The sequence below is a fragment of the Leptosomus discolor genome, chromosome 8 (genome assembly GCF_034619465.1).
Source record: "Leptosomus discolor isolate bLepDis1 chromosome 8, bLepDis1.hap2, whole genome shotgun sequence".
Taxonomy (NCBI): domain Eukaryota; kingdom Metazoa; phylum Chordata; class Aves; order Leptosomiformes; family Leptosomidae; genus Leptosomus; species Leptosomus discolor.
This window is the reverse complement of record NC_141398.1, coordinates 31,284,125-31,304,968: the sequence shown is the minus strand read 5'-3', so window position 1 is coordinate 31,304,968 and position 20,844 is coordinate 31,284,125. Positions and strand designations below refer to the sequence as shown.

Sequence of the window (20,844 nt, the reverse complement as noted above, 5' to 3'; positions counted from 1 at the left end):
GTTTTTCACGGTTTCTCTGAGAAATCACACACTTCCAATATTTGCAGGAAGCCATTAACACTCACTGAGAAAATAATCTACTTGGTTTATAAAAATGCTTTTTCTTTTTCACCTGCATACCAAAAATACTGCAGTTATTTTACCTAGCCAAAAATACCAAACAATATACATTAATGGAGGTGATAAGTCTCTGAAGAGTAACTGCTGTTCTTCCTTTCACTCTATAGGTTATTATATTGTTGTCTTGGCTTAAGGTATCATCAAGGGATCATGAGACCATTCAGGTTGGAGGGGACTTCAGGAGGTCATCTAGTCCAACTGCCTGATCAAATGCAAGGCAACAGTACGAACTCAGAACTGTAAAACTTCTGGAGAGTCCACAAAGACACTGTAGTTTTGCCATGAGCTGGAAAAGTTTGTCTTTCTAATGACACAGGTCCCAAGTGTCTTTGTCTGTCCCAGCAGATTTCCTCTGTGACATGGATACCAGTGGGGACCTGGGCTCTGTCTTGCTGTGGAGTCATTCCACATCAAATGAGAAGAACTGTCTGCACACAGTTCGGGTACATAATATTTCATCAACTAACTTAGCTTGGCTAAAAGCAAAACAGAGAGTACTTCTATTTTTACAGTTTCCAGTTAGTTTACTGATATTTTCAGTAGGTTTCCCAGTGTTAAACTTAGACCTTACTCCAAGTAGTCAGACAGTGAATCCAGTTACTGAAATACCAGTAGATTAAGACGCGAGCGCACGATAACCACTGTCGGTAGGCTATAGCAGAAATGAAGCCAGCATGGAACTGACACAGCTTGAAAGGCTGGGATCTGACTGACTCTCCAAAAGGTGGGTGCCTAGTCTAAGCCAATCACCTAACTTACCTCCAATGGGTAAAAATAGAGACAGGCACTGCTGATACACACTGTGTGATTCAGCAATCTTATTTAGATACTGCCCCTCTTTTTTTCCCCTGAATATAGAGGGTGCTTAGCTGACTAACTTCATGTAGCCACTTAACATTTAGATGACTAAAGCTAGGTAGGATTAACCCTGCCTTTGCTGTGCCATAAATTCAGATATACAGGCCTATAGACCTTGAAGTCCAATGTGATTCCTACAGAGGTATGTACTGCATAGGATGCAAGCCCCAGAAACACAGGCTCACAGGCTAAAAGAAGAGCTTTACTGATGTGCAAGAGACATTCATCTTCATTGTTACCAACTCTCACATGTGTGTTAGGTTGTGATGGGACCTATAGGCAAATAGCCTCAGAATCCTTCCCAGCTGCCCCTGAACCTGGAATTACACCCTTCAGTAGCTAAACGTCAGGGATTAAGCAAAAGATGACCACCACAAATATGGCTTATATCACAGACTCTTCTGACCCACTTTATGTGGAGGAAACCCCTCACACCTATCACTAGTCCACGTCTGCTGAGTATGACCTGAAGAAAGCAAGCTACACCCATCTCATTCTGACAGAGACCTGCAGCAATGCCAGAGGTGTCACAGCCTCCACACTGTTCAACAGGAAGAAAGAAGCCACAAAGGAACAAGGTGCATGGCATGCTTATTCCTATCCTACAGTATGCTGGGACAGTCAAATACAATATCCATGTGGCAAAACATCCAAATGCAAGTTTTCATGGACTGAGAATATATATGGCTGAAAAAGGCAAAGAACATTTTATTCAGGTAGTACTTCAGGCTCATTGTTTATGTCTCTGATATTAGACCTCTAGTACAAGCAAGACCATTTGGAAACTTAAAGAAAAAAAAACTGTCAGCTTTCTTACATGATTATATTTCACACTGAAATATTATTATTCTTCTGCTCCATAAATCTTTACTGCCAGTTCCATTTATTTTCAGGTAGCATTCCAGGTTTGTTTGTTATTGAATGTATTTTGTGATTTTTGTTTTTAAAGTGCTGATGTCTCACTCTTCTATAGTTGAAACTAACTGGGCTACTCTGCTGTCTCTAAGAACACCTCCTTTCTCGGAGGTTGCTTTTCATCCAAACTTTTCAAATAATGTATCTGTTTTCCTGTCTTTTGAAAAAAAAATCTTTTAAGTTTAGGGGTTTTTTTTTAATTATTATTTCTTGCCCACTTCAGCCATGGACCTGTTGGAACAATTCAACGTAGCCAATGGTTTTGGAGTCTACATTGTTCCAGGATCAGAGTGACCTGACAGCATATGAGCTTGGGCCAAGTGCACAAGCCAGAACTAAAGTCAGGTACACAAGGTGACATTGGTAAACACTTGGTCTTTTACACAGACACTACACAAGCCCTTCCTTCTACTATGGCCTTTGTCTGCAGTGAACACAAGCACAACTGACTGCCAAGCTATGTACTAAAAACAACGCACCATATCCACATCTGCTGAAAAATCAGTATGTTTCCACTGGGTTTAGTGGAACCTGCAGGTCCAGTTCCTTCTGATTCAGATTTAAAATACATGATGATAATATGAGAACTAGAGTATTTTCTTTTACTCATTTGTCTGTGTATTTCTCCTTCCTCAAGCATGTTACAATACATTTAAAGCACTGTTTGGTACATTTATTCTCCTCCTCCTGACAGCCATAAATCCCCATGCCAGGTATCATTAATGGGAAAAAACGAAACAAAACAAAACTATTTCAAGGGGGCTTCATATTGTTACAGTGACGACAAAGAATAAATACTTCTAAAGTTGTCCTGTGCTTTGTTTCTAGATTTGTTCTTCCTGAGGAATACTCCATTGTCTCCACCTTTCAGAATGAAGAGAGGACACTTCAAAGATGACATGGGACCTCTGGGGGGTAAAGGACAGATAGGACTGTGCAGATCAGGCTATGTCTCCGTGAGGAGAACAAGGCAATTAGTATCTACAATGCAGCTGGCGAAGGGTTTGGCAGAGAGAGTACCATCTTTGAGAACATGAGGAAGGTTTTTGATGGAGCCTGGCACAAACTTGCCTTGAGTGCTAGGGGAAGCCAGCTCTCTGTCTTTGTAGACCGCCAGCCCTCTGCACAACCCCTATCAGTTACCACAGAGCAAGGAGGGCAGATGGAGACTGTTCTGGCACGGTGAGAGCAGGACATTACTCCCTGGGTGATCATCAGGGCCTTACTGTGTATGTAGAGCTCCACTTGACCTCGGGTGCCAAGAGTTACCCTATGCACATTCAGTTGTGTTTTGTAACAGCAAGAATTTATTACTTCATTAACGTTTACCTTTGGGATTACTGTCCGCTAGAAGCAGATCTGCCGTTAGGGGTCTGAATTTAAGGTCTAGGAACAACTTTTGTTTTATTTCAGGTGCAAAGGCTGTGCTCCACAGTGACTAGAAGTGGCTGGCTCAAAGTTCTTCAACCTTCTGTTTAACAAAAGAGACTGACGAGTGTGCTCTGCCCTCTGCTTTGGTTTCTCTGAAATACAGAACGAGGCTCTGTCCCACAGCCAAAATAACCCTGGAGACTCAAAACAGCAGTCGTAGCATTTGCCTTCCCTCTGTGGCCCAGACTTGCTACAGAAAGCCACCACTGGAACAACACAGGGCAGTCCAACCTGGGAAAAGTAACACAGGATTTTGTGGACAAAAACATTCTAGAAACTCACTCCCAGCTGAGATCTCTTCAGACCTTAACACCCTCCAAAGTAATCACACAAGATATTTCCTTGAGGTTTAATATTTCCACAATTAGTTCTTCAGATGCAAGCACCACAGCACCAGAAATCCTCTCCACCCCACACAGGCACATCCACCAACCCACCAAGCTCCTTCTCCCACAAACTGGGAATTAATTATTACACTTAGTTCTATATTTGGGAAATGCTCATGTACACTAATGAAGATGTCTATATGCATAAGCAGACAGACTGGAGCTAGATTGAAACTGTTGCAGGAGTTTTAAAAACCTGTCTTCCTATTGACTTATCCTGTAGGTTGATGTGCAGCAGGTTGAACTTCATGTAGATCACAATGTGGCAGCAAAGGAAACCTGCTGTGAAGTTCCTGGGATGGTGAGCTGACTGACTGCAAACAACACATCCTTGTGGCTTCTTTTCCCTAAGATTTTAATTACATCCATTTGCCTAGTTTTCCCTGTTGTTCTTCACCTCTTCCTTACAGGAAGATGAGCAAGCGAGTTTCTTACTTCATGGATTTGTAAATATGGAAATTAGACATACATATTTTCTCCTACTTGGAAGACACAAGGAAAGTGTGTGTCAAGTACTGATTAAATGTGCCAAGTTTAGCGTAGCTATGCTCTACTAATTTGCTTTTCTTGTTGCATGTTTCTTCCCTTCCTTGCAAGGGTGCTAGTTTGGGATATGTGGAAACTCTAACAGATTGCAGCAGTGTTCTTAAGGGCCAGGTCATGCCAGTCCACCTGGTAAGGAGGACAGACATTTACCAGTTAAAATAGAGCAAGTCTCTAACAGCACATGAAGCATTATAGGGGGTTGCAATAATTTATTACTTATTTGCTTAAAAGATTGAGTTTCTTTGAAAATATTAAAGGACTAAGGTGAAAAACTGGTCCCACTGGCATCAGCAGTCAGTTCCCTGTTGTTTTTGTAGAGCCAGAACTTCATCCCAGATCTCCAAGAGGCAAAGCCTCTCTCCTTACAGTGGCAAATTAAAGTACTCCTAATTCTCCTTAATTTACCTAAGGTTACAAACAGGTGTGGTTACTCTGATTGGGACCCCTATTTGAATCTCGAGTGTAAATGTCAGCTCAAGAGCCATTGCAAGTTTAAGGTTTGGAGGAGAGGCTTTTTCTGGTCTCTGAGTATTTTCCTTTCTTAACTCTTTACAGGCACATTAGCTTTTACCAATAGTGATGCACACTGGTTTGGGGGAAGTATTCAGAAATACCAAAGGCATTAAAATACTAGTAACCTGCAGCCTACTCACACAGCACCCTTAATTTTTCTGGCCTGAAGTCTCAAACCCGCTCTCCCGTCTCTGTGATGTACGGTGCATTATCCTGTTGCAATGATCCATCAGAAGCACTGATGTATAGTATTCCAGTCCATTACTGATTTACGTTCTTTGTCCTTAAGCATGACTCTGGAACTTTTCCTTCACATGGAACTCATGCAGCATAATCCGAAGCACATTATATCCACGGGAAGTCAGTAGAAGTGACGACTGATCAGCCGTTCTCACAATCATTTCTTACCTTCCAGAAATGTTTTTGTGCTCTTCATCCAAGGGATGAAAATGAAGGGCATCTAGCTACTGTAGGAAAACTGGAGCAGCTTATGTGTGAGGAGAGGCTGAGAGAGCTGGGACTGTTCAGCCCAGAGAAGAAAAGGCTCAGGGGAATCTCATCAGTTTGTACAAATGTCTGAAGACAGAGCCACGCTCTTTTCAGTGGTGCCCAGAGACAGGACTGGAGGCAGTGGACACAAACTGAAACACAGGAGGTTCTGTCTGAACATATGGGAACACTTCACTACTGTGAGGGTGACCAAGCCCTGGCACAGGTTCGCCCAAGTGATTGTGGAGTCTCCATCCTTGGAGATACTCAGAACCCCATCCAGACATGGTCCTGGGCAACCACCTCTAGGTGGCCCTGCTTGAGCAAGAGGGTTGGGACAGATGACCTCCAGAGGCCCCTTCCCACCTCAACCATTCTGTGACTGTAGGGAGGACAACCATGTAGTCACACCTAGGAATAGCAAATAATACCTACCTGTCAGATGCTTAGAAATGAAATAGGGTTTTTTCATGCTCTAAGTTCTTTTTCCTCTATAGACTATAAAAGCTGGTATCTTATATTCGAACTGCAGCTAGCAAAAAGTGATAGAGTCTGTTAATATGAAATTTAAGAAATGACAAGAATTGCTATAAGAAAACAGAAATTACAAGGAATCAGTGATTGCAATGTGAATTACATTTTTGACACTGCTGCCCACTTCTCCACCCCACACCCCCACAAGTCACTCTAACACCTGCATTGATTTTTATCTGGACAGCTTTTTATCTAAAACTCCTTCTGTGTTTAGGTAGCAAATGCTTTCTTCATCAGATTATAACCTTTATCTTCTGGCTGGTAGTACTGAAAACAAAAGCCTGGTAACTTGGCTGAGCACCAAGAACATCCACAACTAACACGTCAGGTATGATTCTTACACAGCCTCTCAATGAAACCCTGCAGGATCATTATGGAGTAATGCTTTCTTTTCCTATTTATTTCCCTCCTCAACAACCTGCTTTTAGACTAACCTAATACATATATATACATAAAATCATAAGGCATATAGTATGGTTGAGCTGTTGCAGAGTATATCACCAATGGACACCAAGTGTTGCAGAACTACCTTTTAGAGAAGCAATTTCATCCTTTCTCCATCTTTCAGGGCTACTCATGGTACCTGAATATCAGCTTGAAAGTGATGTCATCTTATCGGTGATGTCCCTGCTCCAGAGTCACCAATTTTATAGTTGACAGGTTGACTCAGACCCAGTAGGCTCTGAAAGATCCTCTGGTTACTCAGGAACTATGGTAAATGATCAAAAAACCTTAAACACCACACATAATTACAACCCATGACGTTTCAAAACATATACCAGTTGCTCTGTTCTTTTCTTCCCTTCATTAAATACCATCTTTTTCTGTTACCAGATGCCAGGTACCAGGGATGAGGCAAATTGGTTAGTGGGACTGCAATAGCTTTGGGTTTGAGGTTCCAAAAAGAGAGAGGTTTTGCCACACAGTGCATGGGTTTGAAACTTCTTACTTGTATAAAAATCATCTGAATAACTGTTGGGTTTTCTGAAGAAAAAGGTAAAGTTGGTTCTCAAGGTGCCTTACATCTCACCTTTAATACTAAGCTTCACTTATTTAATTAGTACATATCCATAGCACCCTTTTTTACCTGTCTTTTTCACTTGCAAATTCCTGTCCTATATTTAGATTGTGGTATTTCTCAGTCCAAGACTATATTTTGTTAGTTGTTTTGAGGAAGCCAAGCAGCACAGGGCTCTGGTAGTTCATTGACTTTTTCCAAAGTTAGTTGTGATGAATTCGTACTCAATAAGGAATAACATCTAACCATGTGTGTTGTGATGGTGAGAAATGAAGAAACAATTGATTCTCACTTCATCAGTCAAAGCACAGGATTCAAATCTACAGCTACATGGTAGACAGACACACTGTAGCCTTGAAGATATTTTATTCATTACTATAAAAATTAAGGAAGTTATTTCTATGCAGGGCTATTAGTCCTGACTGTGGTCTTTAGAAAACGGCCATTCTGAGATTGAAGACTGTTAAAAGTTTATAAAAGGTGATTTTCTGATGCTTGTTATTCAAAGGATCACAATGTTTTTAGTGTTGTACACTGTGTACCACACAAAGTTTCAGGCAACTCAACTACAGCACCATTCCTTTAGTTTTGCTTTACCTAAAGTTATACAGGAGGCATGGGAGAGACTGGGAAAGGAGAGCATTTGATATAAAACAAGGTCTATTTTGAGTTTGGTCCTATTCCATTGATCTCATTGGTGCCAGGAATTTCTGCAAAAGCAAATGTAATTTTTAAAAAGTGATTATTAGGAGTCCATAATGAAAACATATCATATCCCCCTCCCCCCCCCCCATTTTTGGCAACTGCCAGCATCTCTGCTGTGAAACAGCACCCTGTTCTTACTACTGGAAGGACTTCACTGCAATGTTTTGGCTTCACTGCATAATGTGCAGAAAATACCATTTCCCTAGGTTGCTGAGAGGCTAACAGGATTTTCTCGGGTGGAGGTGGGGGCGGGGAGCTAGAGACTGGAAAGGAACAAACTGTTCCATACGTTGCTCTGTTGGCTTAAAATCAAAGTTATTCTCTTGTGCCTGAAGATGGCTAACTGAAAGCATCTAAGTGGAACACGATGTGTAAGCTTCCAGCTTTGAAGCAATTCCTGTTCTACGTTGGAAATAGTTGTCTAGCGGTACCAAAGCAGAATATTGAAGAGTATTAAACTCACTTAGATATACAAACAAACCCCAAAAGATCCACTGCAACACTGAGGAATAACGAGCAAGATGGGGAGCTTTATTTGGAGTGCTTTGTTATTTCCACGCTGACGAAGGGTACATGGGTTCTCCGGAGTGGATGGCAGTCCAGGAAAGCATTCGAGTTCGGATTCACTTCAAAATGCAAAACAAAGCCAGTTTCATTGTTTCCTCAGGGTCCCTTGAGGATCGCAGGGCTAGGGGGCAAGACAGGATTCCTGGGACCAAAGCACCATGCAGTGTGGCTAGCGCATGAAATCACTTTTAGCACTCACAGTAATTGGACACAGAACAAAAAGAAGCAAAACAATAGCAGAAGGTAGCATCTTCCAGGGCTTTACCTTCCTACACAACATGACTGGCTTTACAGCTAAAAGCCTGCCAAAAATCTAAGAGTAGCTGAAGAACTCCAGATGATTCCTATAGCCCAATTTTTACTATGATCACACCAAGAGGCTTGCCATGTAATCCAGTAATATCCTTGGCTATTGCTGCTGCCTTCTAAGCAGGAAAGGAGAAGCTAATCAGCATTGCTGTAAAAATGAGCTAGAAATAGCGGTTTTATCGTTCCTCCAGAACTAAAAAGTAAATGAAAGAAGTTCCATAAGCCATTATGAGTCCAGCTTAATAACTCTCTTAAGATTCACCTTAAATGCATAGTGAACTTGGATCAAAACCTACTACTATTAACTGCCCTTTTCCAGACGTGAATGATCCCAGATGTTTTGAACTGCCTTGCAGGAGCTAACAGTGAGCGAGGTCAAGGACGCAGGAAGACCAGGCTTCATTGTGCTGCAAAGCACAATCCACTCCTTCAGAGGTGAAGCTTGGGTACCAGTTTTAGGACCTAATGTGGTGCAAGTACATATGTAGCAGTGCATGTCTGTCCATGTGCCAGCACAGTATGAAGCTGGAGTTTAAAAATAAATAAATAAATAAATAAATAAAAAACGGCTTCAAATGCCATTTCCAGGCTCCTGCAAAGCCTGAGCAGGAAAGTCACCAGTGTGGAGGGAAGCTAGTGGACGGCAGGAGAATGCCATGGTGCCAAGGTTTAACTGCACCATCTCAGGCAAACACACAACTACAATCTTCTTGTGATGGATGTGGATATCTGGGCTGCAGCTGGGACTAAGGGAAGAATCAGCAGGGTCCTACTGGTCCCTTGGGCAGATGTGCATGGCACAATGCAGCAGCAGCGGCTCAGCAAGATGTGATGAGAAATGGTCACCTGAAGGTGCTTCTAAGGTTGCCAGCAGGAAGGGAAAGCCTTGTTTGTAGGAGCTGCTTTTGTTTCCAGAGGGAAAAAAAAAAGAAAAAAAAGAAAAGAAAAAAAGCCTTCTTGAATATTTCTGGAGATCTGCTCAATTTGTGGGGCAGTCTCCATGAAGAACACAATACTGGTTTGTTAAGACAGGGAACACTACCAAACTAAAGATCCAAGTCTGAATTTGACTTCTCTAAAGACAAACATTTCAAATATCTTAATTGGAGAACCGTAAAGCAGGCAAATCTGTAAAAGAGAATCTGCACAAAAATAACCTCTAGAAGACAGATAAGCCAAGTCTTCCATGCAGGAAAAAAAATAAATAAACAAAACCAACTTACAAACCTCTCACTAAGTACATGCAAAAATAAGTAAGGTAATGCATTATTAATGTTAGTTAAAATCAAGCAGAGGGTTTAAGACAACTCTCCACAGATCAGCAGACTGCAAAGAGTCGTCTCCACGAAAAGCCGTCCCATTCTGGTAGGTCAGACCTCCTTTCCACAATCCTCTGCAGATGGCACAGCTGCTTTGGAGAGCGGATGGAGGGTCTCAAACTGCCTAAGACTCTGTGGTTTCATTGCAGCAGGAGCAATGCTGAGGCTGTAAGCGAGTAGAGAAGGAGTTAGAGCCATACAAAATGGATGAGATCTGCAGCTGGAAAGGCGAACACCAAAGTCTCCATGCAGAACACAGTACTGGTTTGTTAAGACAGGGAATGCTCACTGCAGTGACAGTACCTCTGCACTGTTGGTCTACCCATCACTACTTATTATTGGTAATGTTTGAAGGAAAGGGGATTAGTTGGGACACACCTCGCCCATGCATGATTACCAACAGTTAGCACAAACAAGAAGGGCAGCTGCTTGCCAGTTTTTGCCACTGGTTGTTCATCATTCCTTGCACTTGAGCAGCCATAAGCAAGTACAAGGCAGCAATAGTTGTGTGAGGGAAGGGGGATCTGGCTATGACATTGGTCTAATAGAGCCTTTCTCTAAAACCTTGCCTAAGGCAGGTGTGATAGCACACGGCTTCAGTGACTGTTCTCCACGTACAGTGGGACAAACTGAGCAACCCACAGACTAACTCATGAGCTATGTAACACACATTCAAACTGATTCATTAGGAACCCCTTTGGGACACATTCAGCTGGAATCAACAATATTATGGCCTATGCTTCCCTCCTAGGATCCAAGTCTATGAAATTTGTCAGAGTGTGGTTGAAGCATGGATAGTAAAGTACACCACCAGTATCCAATACATGTGTGCCAGTACCTGTTCCCCTACTAAAGTGACACTAACTAGTTCCCCAGGGCCTCCCAGGATGGCAAGGCCGCCTGGGAAAAAAGTGAGACCTGTGCCAGCACAGTGCAGCTTAGACCAAAACACAGTCCTGGCTCCAATGACAGCTCAGTCACAAGGACCAGAGCTCAATCCAGAACACTGATAGCCTGTGCTGACTCCCCACAAACTATCGCGGCCTATTACAACATAATATAGCAAGTACAGTCACTTCCACATCACACACAACAGGTAAGTGTCCAGTACACTCTTGTGGAACTGGATATTGGATGTGACGGGAGCTCACATGTACCACCTTGGAGACCCAGCAGTAAGAGGAGCTGGCAACCACTAAAGAAGATTTTTTGCACCCTGTCTTCAAACATTTCCTGTCAGGACCTCACAATGGATATAGCATGTTCTTCATTGAATCTGGAAGCTCTAATAGCAACATGAAAGAAATGGAGGCTTTAAGGTTCCCAGGCTACAGATAAGCACATTCCCCCTAGTCCTTCCCTCCCCTGTTCCCAATTATTTGCCAGAAAACTAAACAATGCCAGATCAATTACAACTATTTTCAAACTTGTGCTAAGTGCCTTGATCAGTTTTACAAATGAAAAAAAAAAAGCTAGAGAGGTTTAAAGATTTTTCTGATATTTCCTGAATGCAAATGTTCATAGCAACATTGTAAAACTGAACTGAATTTAATCATAAAGTTTTAAAAATAAAGCCATATGAAAATTTGATTCTGTATTTAAACTCCTTAGCTCAGCCAAGAAACCAAGCACTATCCCAGTTCTATCCTTGGTTACTCGATAAAAAAAAAAAAAAAACAAACACCACCACACAAAACACAACCCAGCACCCACCTTTCCAGCACTTTGTTCTTGGCTTTGTTTTTTTCCTCCTATGAAAACAAATATGTTACGCTTGGCCTAATTTAAGAAAAGTTTCTTTTTAAATCAGCAACATTTTAAAACATGAAAATTTGGTCTGCCTGGACTTAACGGCAAGCCTGGCCCCAGAGGATCTACAGAATTTCCTGGAGCAAAGGGAGCAGTGGGGAAACCAGGTAGGAACCCGAAAGCCCTAGCGTCAGTTCACAAAGCAGAGTTGTACGGTGGCCAGATGTGCTTCTCCTCTTGTTTTGTGTCATGCAGGAGACAAAGGCCGTAAGTGGTAGAAGGGCAATTTGGGCAGAGGTTTCTTGGCTTCGATGGATGCCAGCGTCCCAGAAGTAATGCCCATGTTGAGTGAGTCTCCTCTTATTGACTAGTTTTATCCCCTAGTTACAATTGATTTAGCCATTAAACTCAACTTCATAAGAGCAGGAAGGTTTTTTATACAGTGAAAAGTTTACCTGTAGTCAGATACTCAGCAGCAGCTCCTATATACTTGCTGTTTTAGCTGTGTTGGAATCACAGTGTTCATGTGACCTATATGAAAAACTCCGTTTGTCCAACAGCTGCCACCACGTAGGCAGATAATGGGATGCATCCCTAGGGCCTTGGTGACAGAAATGGCACGAGCACGTCTGTTGGTATATTGAAGGAAAGGGAAAGAAAGCTGCTTTGTCTCCCAGCAGTTACCCTTTCCAGTAACTCAGCCACCCTCATTTAAGTATTTGCCACATACTGACTAAGAAATGAGGACTCCCTAGTCCATTTGGATGAGGAGGGCGCAGCACCTAAAAGAAGGCATGTCCCTCCCTGGTGCTTCACTGCTCAATTCCGACTGGCCTCCTAGTCCTCACCATTTTCTCATGATACTGATTTGATGAAGCATGTGCTGGATTCAGATCCTCCTCAAATTTTTACACTGGTGTATATATTTTCACTACTTCTTATGGAGTCACTCCTGGTCAGAGCAGCACGAGCAGATGGCTTTGTGGTGGATGGTGAGGAGTCAACTCTTTCAGCCCATTTCCTTTATACAGCCCCATTTTCCCTTTTCAGGATCTCCTGGATGACCTGGGGCTGCCCGAGATAGGCAGCCAGGTGAAAGACATCCCCCCAGACAAAATGGCCACCCCATGCATCCAGCACTCCCTCGTTCACCATGTGCACCTGGACTGCATTACATATGTCTCCAGCCTACCAACAGAGCAGGCATCTACAGAGTGATCAGCAACTTAAATATCTGATGTACCAACAGGTGGATATTCAGCTCTCCTCCCACGGGGTTAACTCTACCATAAAATATTTTGCTGATGAACTATTAAAGTGGAAACTGGCACTGAGAGATAATAAATGGAGCCCCAAATATTGCTTTTTCTTTATTATATGATGCAGTTATATGTTTACCAACCATGTAGACAAAAAGTAAAGTTAACCTCAAATCACAGATGCATAGTCATTAGACACCAGGGTAGCAAACAGGTCAAAAAGAAGCAGAGAGCCTATGCACAGTCTGCCTTGAGGGGCCCAGGAATTAGTCTCAAGTTGTTTAGAAAGTATTTTCAAGTATACCGTTATTCTGAGAGGGTTACACACAAGTAAATTCTGCTTGTCTCAGAACAGCCTCAGTTCACAGAAACTTCAAAGCAAATGACTCTTCCAGATTTATATTATAGAAGTGTATAGAAATTGGAACAAATCCTAAAGAAAAAAAAAATATTCAAAAACCAATCAAAACCCACCCTCTGCATAAGAAAATACTTATAATTTAATAACAACTCAGGAGATTTTACACTAAGTCACATAGTTGCTATTCTGTAAGTCTCCCCACTCCTCTTTCATATCCATAATGCTAGCCTATTAATTAACCATGGCATGTGCACATTTCCAAACAGCAGAAGACAGACAAAACTCTGGCTTGAGCATGGCTGTGTTGTGCAAACCATATGGTGTCTCACATGCTTTGGGCCCTGAGCAGCAGTCCTTTCCCAGCCTCGAGCCAAAGGACAGCAAATTCACAACATCGAAACCATTAGCTCAGTCACTAAAACTCTCAGAAATAAATCCTAGGCCTGTTCAGAGCAAAGCCAAATTCTCTAGGGAGTTGACCCTGCTAATGACTGAACTCTTGCCAGCCACAGCAGCTGAGTCAGCACACTGGGCACCCATTCGCCATTGAACAGGGTGAGCATCACCTACCCCAAGGCACAGGGAGGAAGCAGGAGACAGCAAATTCAGAGAACTGACTGCAAACTACAAGGCTGCTGATGGGTAGACCCAGCCCAGCACTCCTCCTGCACAGGTAAGTGCTCACAGCTGCAGGATAAACAACTTTATTCTGGCTTTTCAGTACTAAGGAATTACTGTCTCAGCAGCAGAGATCACCAAAGTTGCCAGTCTTTCTTTTAAAGCACACAGAGTTCATTTCACCTCTGGTGCAAAAGAACTACAGAGCCTCTGAACACACTGCCCCAAACCCCCAGCAGCAGCCCCACGCTCACCTCCATGCCACCACACCACACCATAACAAACCACAGCCTGCCTGCTCTTCGAACCCCAGGCACAGCTCTCCTGCCTCACAGACACCAGGCACTGCCACAAAACCACCCTCCTTGGCTCCACAGCACCCTTTTCCTCTGCACACGCTCACCTGCCATGCCTCTGCTGGCTGACCTCCACACAGCAACTGCCAAAACTCAGCTCTGGAAGTTCTTCCTCAAGCTCCTTCCTCAGCACCTTTTCAGGGTGGAGGAGAATGCTCCCCTTACCTCTTCAGCACTCCATGATACCAGGATCCTGCCCCACCTGCTGCCTATGCTGGCTCAGCCGCTACTCAGGCCCTGGGCACCTGGGCCTCCTGCACCTCCAGCCATGTAAGGCCACCACTGAATAATGCCACACTAGCATCCACTGCTGGAGTGTATGCAAGGAGAAAGCAGTGCCATCATCATTTCTGTGAGATGATCTTATACTTAGGCCACTATGACAGGACAAAAGGTCGGCTGAGCAGGAAGAAAGGTAACAGGTAAAGATGGAGCTTTAAACAACCTAACAGCGATGCCAGGAACACCTTCTGCAAAAAAGCCCAGTCCTGCGGTAATTCTGCTGCTAAAAGCATGCAGGATTTCTCAGCCCATGCAAACTGCAGGGGTACGTGCACCCAGGAGCAGACTTTTCTTCAGTAATGACCAGTTTTACTGCTACTCTAGAGCCCAGGAAGCCCCTAGTCATTTAACATTGCAGAAACAGTCTGGGATTAAATAAAACAGTGATTTTTTTTACGTGGCTGTTTCTCCCTAGCAGTCAGAAAGCCATTCAGGACACTGGCTCTTCCTCTACAGTACAGCTAATGAACTTCAGCTGTAGAGAGAAACCTCCGAAGCTGTGGAGTTTCCTAGGAGATGAGATGCACCTTCCCACCTACTTCTGTAGAGGTGTCTACCACCAAGTAGCAGTCCATTTAATTTCTTAGTCCAGTAACTGAGGACAGTTTATATCTGGCAGAGACATTATACACAGCTCTCATCTTCAGAAAACACTAAAAATCCTTTTCAGGCTAGAAGGTACACTTTAGCCAGAGACAGCAGTATCAAAACCCCTGCTATTTCTTACTGCAGAAGTGGAATATGCTACAAAATTTAGGGAGCATCATTAACAGCGATTAGCATTTATGCCTATCAGCTTCTTTCTATCTGTACCAACTGACAAAATTCACAGACCGGTGGAGTTCCTACATGGTACACTGCTAAAAGCAGGTATGTGCTTCAGGCAACACTTTCAACTACTTGCAGGAAGAATTTATTTCAGCTACTGGCAAATTATACTCATAGTTTTGTCATCAAAGCTCTGTACTAGCAGCTGTCCAAAACGATACTAAATTCTTTTAAGTGATCACCCCGCTAAGAACATGGTGCCTACCCAGAGGTATCTGCACCGCTTGGCAAGTGGGACAGGACAAGGCAGCCTCCATGTATACAAATAATTTTCTGCTCTGGGCTAAGGAACATTCATGGCAGCTGAAGTGGCTTCAAACCACTTCTCTGTCCTCTAATCTCGTGGTCATTTAGTCCTGCTCTGGTTTCTCATCTCAGGAGCTTTCTCAGCTCAGATAAAAGGAGTAAGGAGGCTGCCTACAGCCTACATAGGATGGGCAGGAGCAAGGCATCATGCAAACACTGTTACACTCTCGCTTTTTTCTCAATCTAGGCTTTCAGGAGCCAGCAGAAGAGGTGGGAGGACAGTACAGGAGGGGATTGTTCACGTTTTGAAAGATCCTCCTGTAGCACCACCCTGGCTGGCTAAACCCCATCACTGTATCCTTCTTCTGCTCATTGTTCAAAGTTACAGTGATGTGTAAGGGAGAATCTGACTCGGGCCCTTGGAGCTGCAGAGACAATGGGCTGGACCACAAGCAGAAGAAATATGCTTCTGTAATCATCAAGCCTACAAGCAACTGCAGAAAGAGGCTTTCTGCTTCGCAGGGCATCGTTTCCATCATTGGTGCCATCTTAATTTTCCTACTGAGAATGCAGCATCAGAAGTCCACGTTCATAAAAATGATGGATCAGCACCATGAAAAATAATGTGCCTGCACACTATTTTTATGACAAAGATAGTACTTGTTACTTTTTAAAAATGTTTTCCTCTGATCTGTACCTCCAAGAGTATTCATAGCTGCATTTAATAAGCACACAACAAATACTTTAAAACTTCAAATGTTTATTGTCCAGAATAGCTCACTTGGTGCAGTTAGATAGGTTTTTTTCTCGTTACATAGAAATCAAGCAAAACAGTAGAAAATATATATGGGTAACAGTAAAACAAAAGCCCAGCCTAATAATAGCCCTTTATATCCACCAAGCTATACTTAAGCAAATGGCTAGCCAAACAGAGAGAAGTAAAATATCTGGAAAACAGAGCTTTTCATGTTATAGTATGGATTCTAAACCAATATTAAAGGCATTTTCTGTCCATATTGTTAGTATTTTTTTCTTCACAATAGCAAATTGAAAAAGGTTTATGTGGAAAAAAAATTAACTACTGCAAGACTTTCAAACCTCAGTTATCATCTTATGGGTTGACAGTTACAGGTAACAGGAGAAGGCACATGACAGAGTATTTAAAATACACAGAGACTAATTAAAATCCAAACACTAAAAGGAAATGAGAACCAAAATTCACAAATACAACTTTTCACATCCCCCAATCTATATTTCATAAATTTGCATTCAAGCATTTTACAGCTTTTTCAGAAGAGAAGTTGAACACACCCAGAAAAGACTTAAGGGTTTTGCTTTGGGTTGCTTTGTTGTTGTTGTTGTTTGGGTTCTTTTTTTAGGAAAGGGGATATAAAATAATCTAAACTATAGTAAAAAGCAGACACATTCCCTCACTTGTTATTAGCGCCCAATAGACCCACTGCTGAAGGCTGAGTATGAGTAAGAATACGAAGAGCTTGCTGATGCATCAAAACTTCCCCTCCTAGACCCACTGCGTGAGCCTGAACGTGAGCCAGAGCGAGAGCCAGAGCGAGAGCCGGGTGCTGAGGAGACATTGTAGGGACTGGATATGCCTTTAGACGAAACAGAGGCTGCTTCCAGGAGTTTAAGCCCGGTAATGTCTTCCACCATTGACCGATTCATCGCATCTTTGTAGGATATTTTCAGTTTGGTCTTGGGGCAGGTCAGAATTTTGGGATAGCTGTTTGTGTCTTGCAATTTCTGGGCAGCGCGACCGTCAATCAATCCATTCCTAATGGCTTCTTCAGTACTTATTCTGCCACGCACTTCTGGGTCTACAAGACCTCCAGTGAGATACTGGAACTCAAGGAACCGCTGCCCAGCCTCATAAGGCAACCATTTTTCCTTCACTGCTTCAGCTGCTGACATCCTCTTGCGTCCGCCCTTTATGCCTTCGAACCCTATGAAGGCTTTCTGGGCTGGTTTGAGACGTGTGGCCATATCCTGATCAATGATGCCTTGACTGGCAGCTTCCTGAAGTGAAAGCCTCTGGCCTGTGGTAGGGCATATTACACCCCCTGTGCAGGCCTGGGCTTCAAGTAACCGTTGCCCGGTGATGCTATCCACAATGCCCCGCTGTATAGCTTCCGAAATGGAGATTTTCTCCAAGTTCTCTGTGTCAAATATGGCTGCAATAGGACTGCACTCTTCTGGGGTCTCTGAGAAAGAACTGCTCCTGATCAGCGAAGAGGAACTCCTGACACTCAGCACTGTGGGAGACCGAGTCACCGACTCATGCCGGAACACCTCATCGGTGCCGTTACGGCAGGAAATCATGTCTGCAAACTGCGTCAGGCTTAAACTGCCAGAACGGTACTGCTCAAAAAACTTTCTCTCAACCAGACCTTTATCAATAGCATCTTGGATGTCATACTGGCTACCTGTTTTTCTGTCAACAAGGACTACTCTACTGCTACCATCTGATCCTGTAATAGTTATTTCTTCCCACTCGCACTCCTGTTCAGCTAGTTCTGTATAGGTGTCAAAATCTATGAGGCCTTTGCTGTACGCCTCCTGCACAGACATCTCCCTGTTTGTTTCTGGATCTACAATGACAACACGCCGCTTTCTAAGGGTGTTCTTCTGTGAGGTGTGCACCACCTTCTTCTTCTCTCTCAGGGGCAGAAGGCAGAGCCCTGTTGCTTCATCCTTTATGCATCTTTCTTTCAGCTGCAAGTAGGTCAAGTTCTCCTCTGTGTTGGGATCAAAGAACCCTTTGGTGTCATCACTTGGATCACTAAGGATCTGGTTGAGTTCTTCATTGAAGTAGCCACGCTTGTAGGCCGTCTCTACTGGCAAGCGGTAGCTCTCTTTGGGGTCAATGATTCCTCCAGTAGCAATTTGGGCCTCCAGCAAACGGATGCCATGGCCTCTCTCTATGAGCTCTTTGTTCATTGCTTGAAACAGAGAAATGATGTTTCCAGTTTCTGGGTCTTTGTACCCAGTGACAGCTCTTTCAGCAGAAAGAAGTTTCTCTTTAAATTCAATTCCAACAAGGCCTCTTTTGTAAGCTTCCTCAACGGGCAGCCTCACGTTGCTGACAGGATCCACGATGAACCCTGTGGCTGCCTGGGCTTCTAGGAGTTCAAGGGCTGTCCCTGGTCTAACCAAACCTATTTTCATAGCCTGGTAAATGCCAAGTTTCTCTTTAGTAGCCTCATTGTAGATACCCGCAATGCAGCTAGAGCCCTGAAGGAAATCAATAATTCTCTCACTCACTTCTTCCACTGTAATTGCACCTCTTTCCAAGTCATTCCTTGTTGATTCCTTAATAATTCCAGCCTCGAGCAGTGCATCTGCTGAGACAGGCTGCCTGATCCCTTGGAATGACATACTCCTCTTCTGCACTGGGAGGAGGAGCAGACCAGTGTGTGGTTCAATCCGACATTTTTCCTTCAGCTGCATGTAAGAGACTGCCTTTTTGGTGGTGGGATCAATGAAGTTCTTTGTAGTGCCTTGGCAGTTGTTTAGGATCCTGTACAGGTCTTTGTCAATCAGCCCACGAGATAAAGCTATATCTTTGGGTAGGAAAACACTGTTGACAGGATCAATAATCCCTCCTACAGCCAGCTGGGCTTCAAGCAGACGAATCCCGGTTTCTCTGTCAACCAAGTTTTTCTTGATGGCTTCAGATACTGGCACAGTTTTGCCCGAGAAAGGATCTTTAAATCCTGTAATAGCCTTTTCTGCTGTATAGATTTGTTCTCTGTCATCAAAATCGATCAGATCTCTGGCAATAGCACTGTCAACTGTTAACATCTCATTTCGGTGTGGGTCTATCACACCTCCTGTTGCTGCCTGGGCTTCTAAGAGCAGGACTGCGTTTTCTGCTGTAAGCAGCTGATTCCGTTTGGCCTCGACAAAAGAGTACTTCTGTCTGGGTGAAAGGGACACCCCTGCAATAGCACCTGCCCCTTTGAGGTAGGGTTCAATGTCAGCTGCGACTTCTTCCACTGACCTCTGCCCCTTCAGCAGTTTATCCAGTGTGAGTTTGTCTATCAGTTGACACTCATACAGCTGCATTGCTGTGATCTTCTTCCGCAGCCCACTGAACAGCAACTTGGAGGCATCAATACAAAAGTCTTCCTCAGTCTGCGTAGATCTGTGGGACCCATATGGGCGTTGCTTGAGTTTCTCAATCTCTCTTTGCAGCCTGAGACGCTCAGACTCCAACTCTGACTGGTTTTTGACAGCAGTCTCTTCCAGTCTACACCGGTATCTCTCCTCAATCCGTTTGATCTCCATCTGCAGCCTTTCAATCTCACTCCTTAGGCTGTTCTTCTCCCTCTCGCTTTTCTCTCTCTCACACTGGATCTTCCTTATGGATTCCTCTGTCCGGGAGTGCTGGCTCTTCCACTGATTAAGGTCATTCAGGATTTGTTGCTTCTCACTTTCCAGGCGTTGCTTCAAACGAGACTCTGATTCCAGGGTAACTTTCAAACGGTTCAGCTCCTCTTCTAACCTCTGCAGCCTGGCTTTGTCTTGCTCCAAAGCACTCATTTTTATCAGCAAGGTTTCTCTTTCTTGCATAATGTGACTATACTGATTTTTGGATTCTTGAATCCTATTGGATGCCTACAATTTTAAAGAAGAAATAAAACCAAGAGAGGATGGTTAGAGTTAAGCTCTCCACTTACAATGCTCTTCAGCCTGTCATTTAGCCTGCATCAAGCTGCCACTGGAAGACATTCTAGTCGCAGCAGCACCTCACCCAAGAGCATGACACACATAAACCAGTGAAGGTACATTGTCCCTTCACTGATGGTGTCACTAGTACTGCTGGACACTCCATTCTGTCACCCACAGCCTTGATTTTCTGCTGATTTAGTGAGCTCTCTCTAAGTTTTCAATATTTCTCATAGTACATCTACACATACACAGAGCGTTCAAGACTCATGAAGAGTCTGATGCTCAGCAGATGTACCCTGGCATAGTCCCTGGGTGAATCTGTACCAGCTAAGCACTGGTCATACATGGATAAAAAGGAAATCTATCACTCAATTTTCGCTTTCCTATTAGTTTCACATGTTACTCCAAACAATTTTACCTGTGTTGCTTTACATTTTAATTCACTTAACGTCTCCATATATGTATACACATGCACAAACACCTACAAGCATGCACATTTATATGCAGTCCATATTAAATGGAATACAAATTTATATATTTGTAATACATGCACATATATATGCATAGATGTCAGATAATCTGAAATGTTACTATTTTTAAAAAAAATCAGTATTAAGATTTTTAAAACAAAGGAAATTAAAACTGAATAAAGGAAAGAATAACTGAGAATGGGAATGAGAAAAGAAATTAAAAGGGCACGTACAGGAAAAAGCAAAGAAACATTTTCACAAGTGCTCACTTGTATA

General features: G+C 43.2%; 1 protein-coding gene across 1 annotated transcript in view; it reads right to left on the bottom strand.

The window, feature by feature from the left end:
• Positions 1-16,849: 16,849 nt before the first annotated feature.
• Positions 16,850-20,844, bottom strand: part of DSP (desmoplakin) — a 38,841-nt gene continuing 34,846 nt past the window's right edge. The window contains exon 24 of the mRNA XM_009953406.2: positions 16,850-20,044. Within this exon, the coding sequence (XP_009951708.2) occupies positions 16,850-20,044 (3,195 nt within the window). The remainder of the gene's footprint in view (positions 20,045-20,844) is intronic.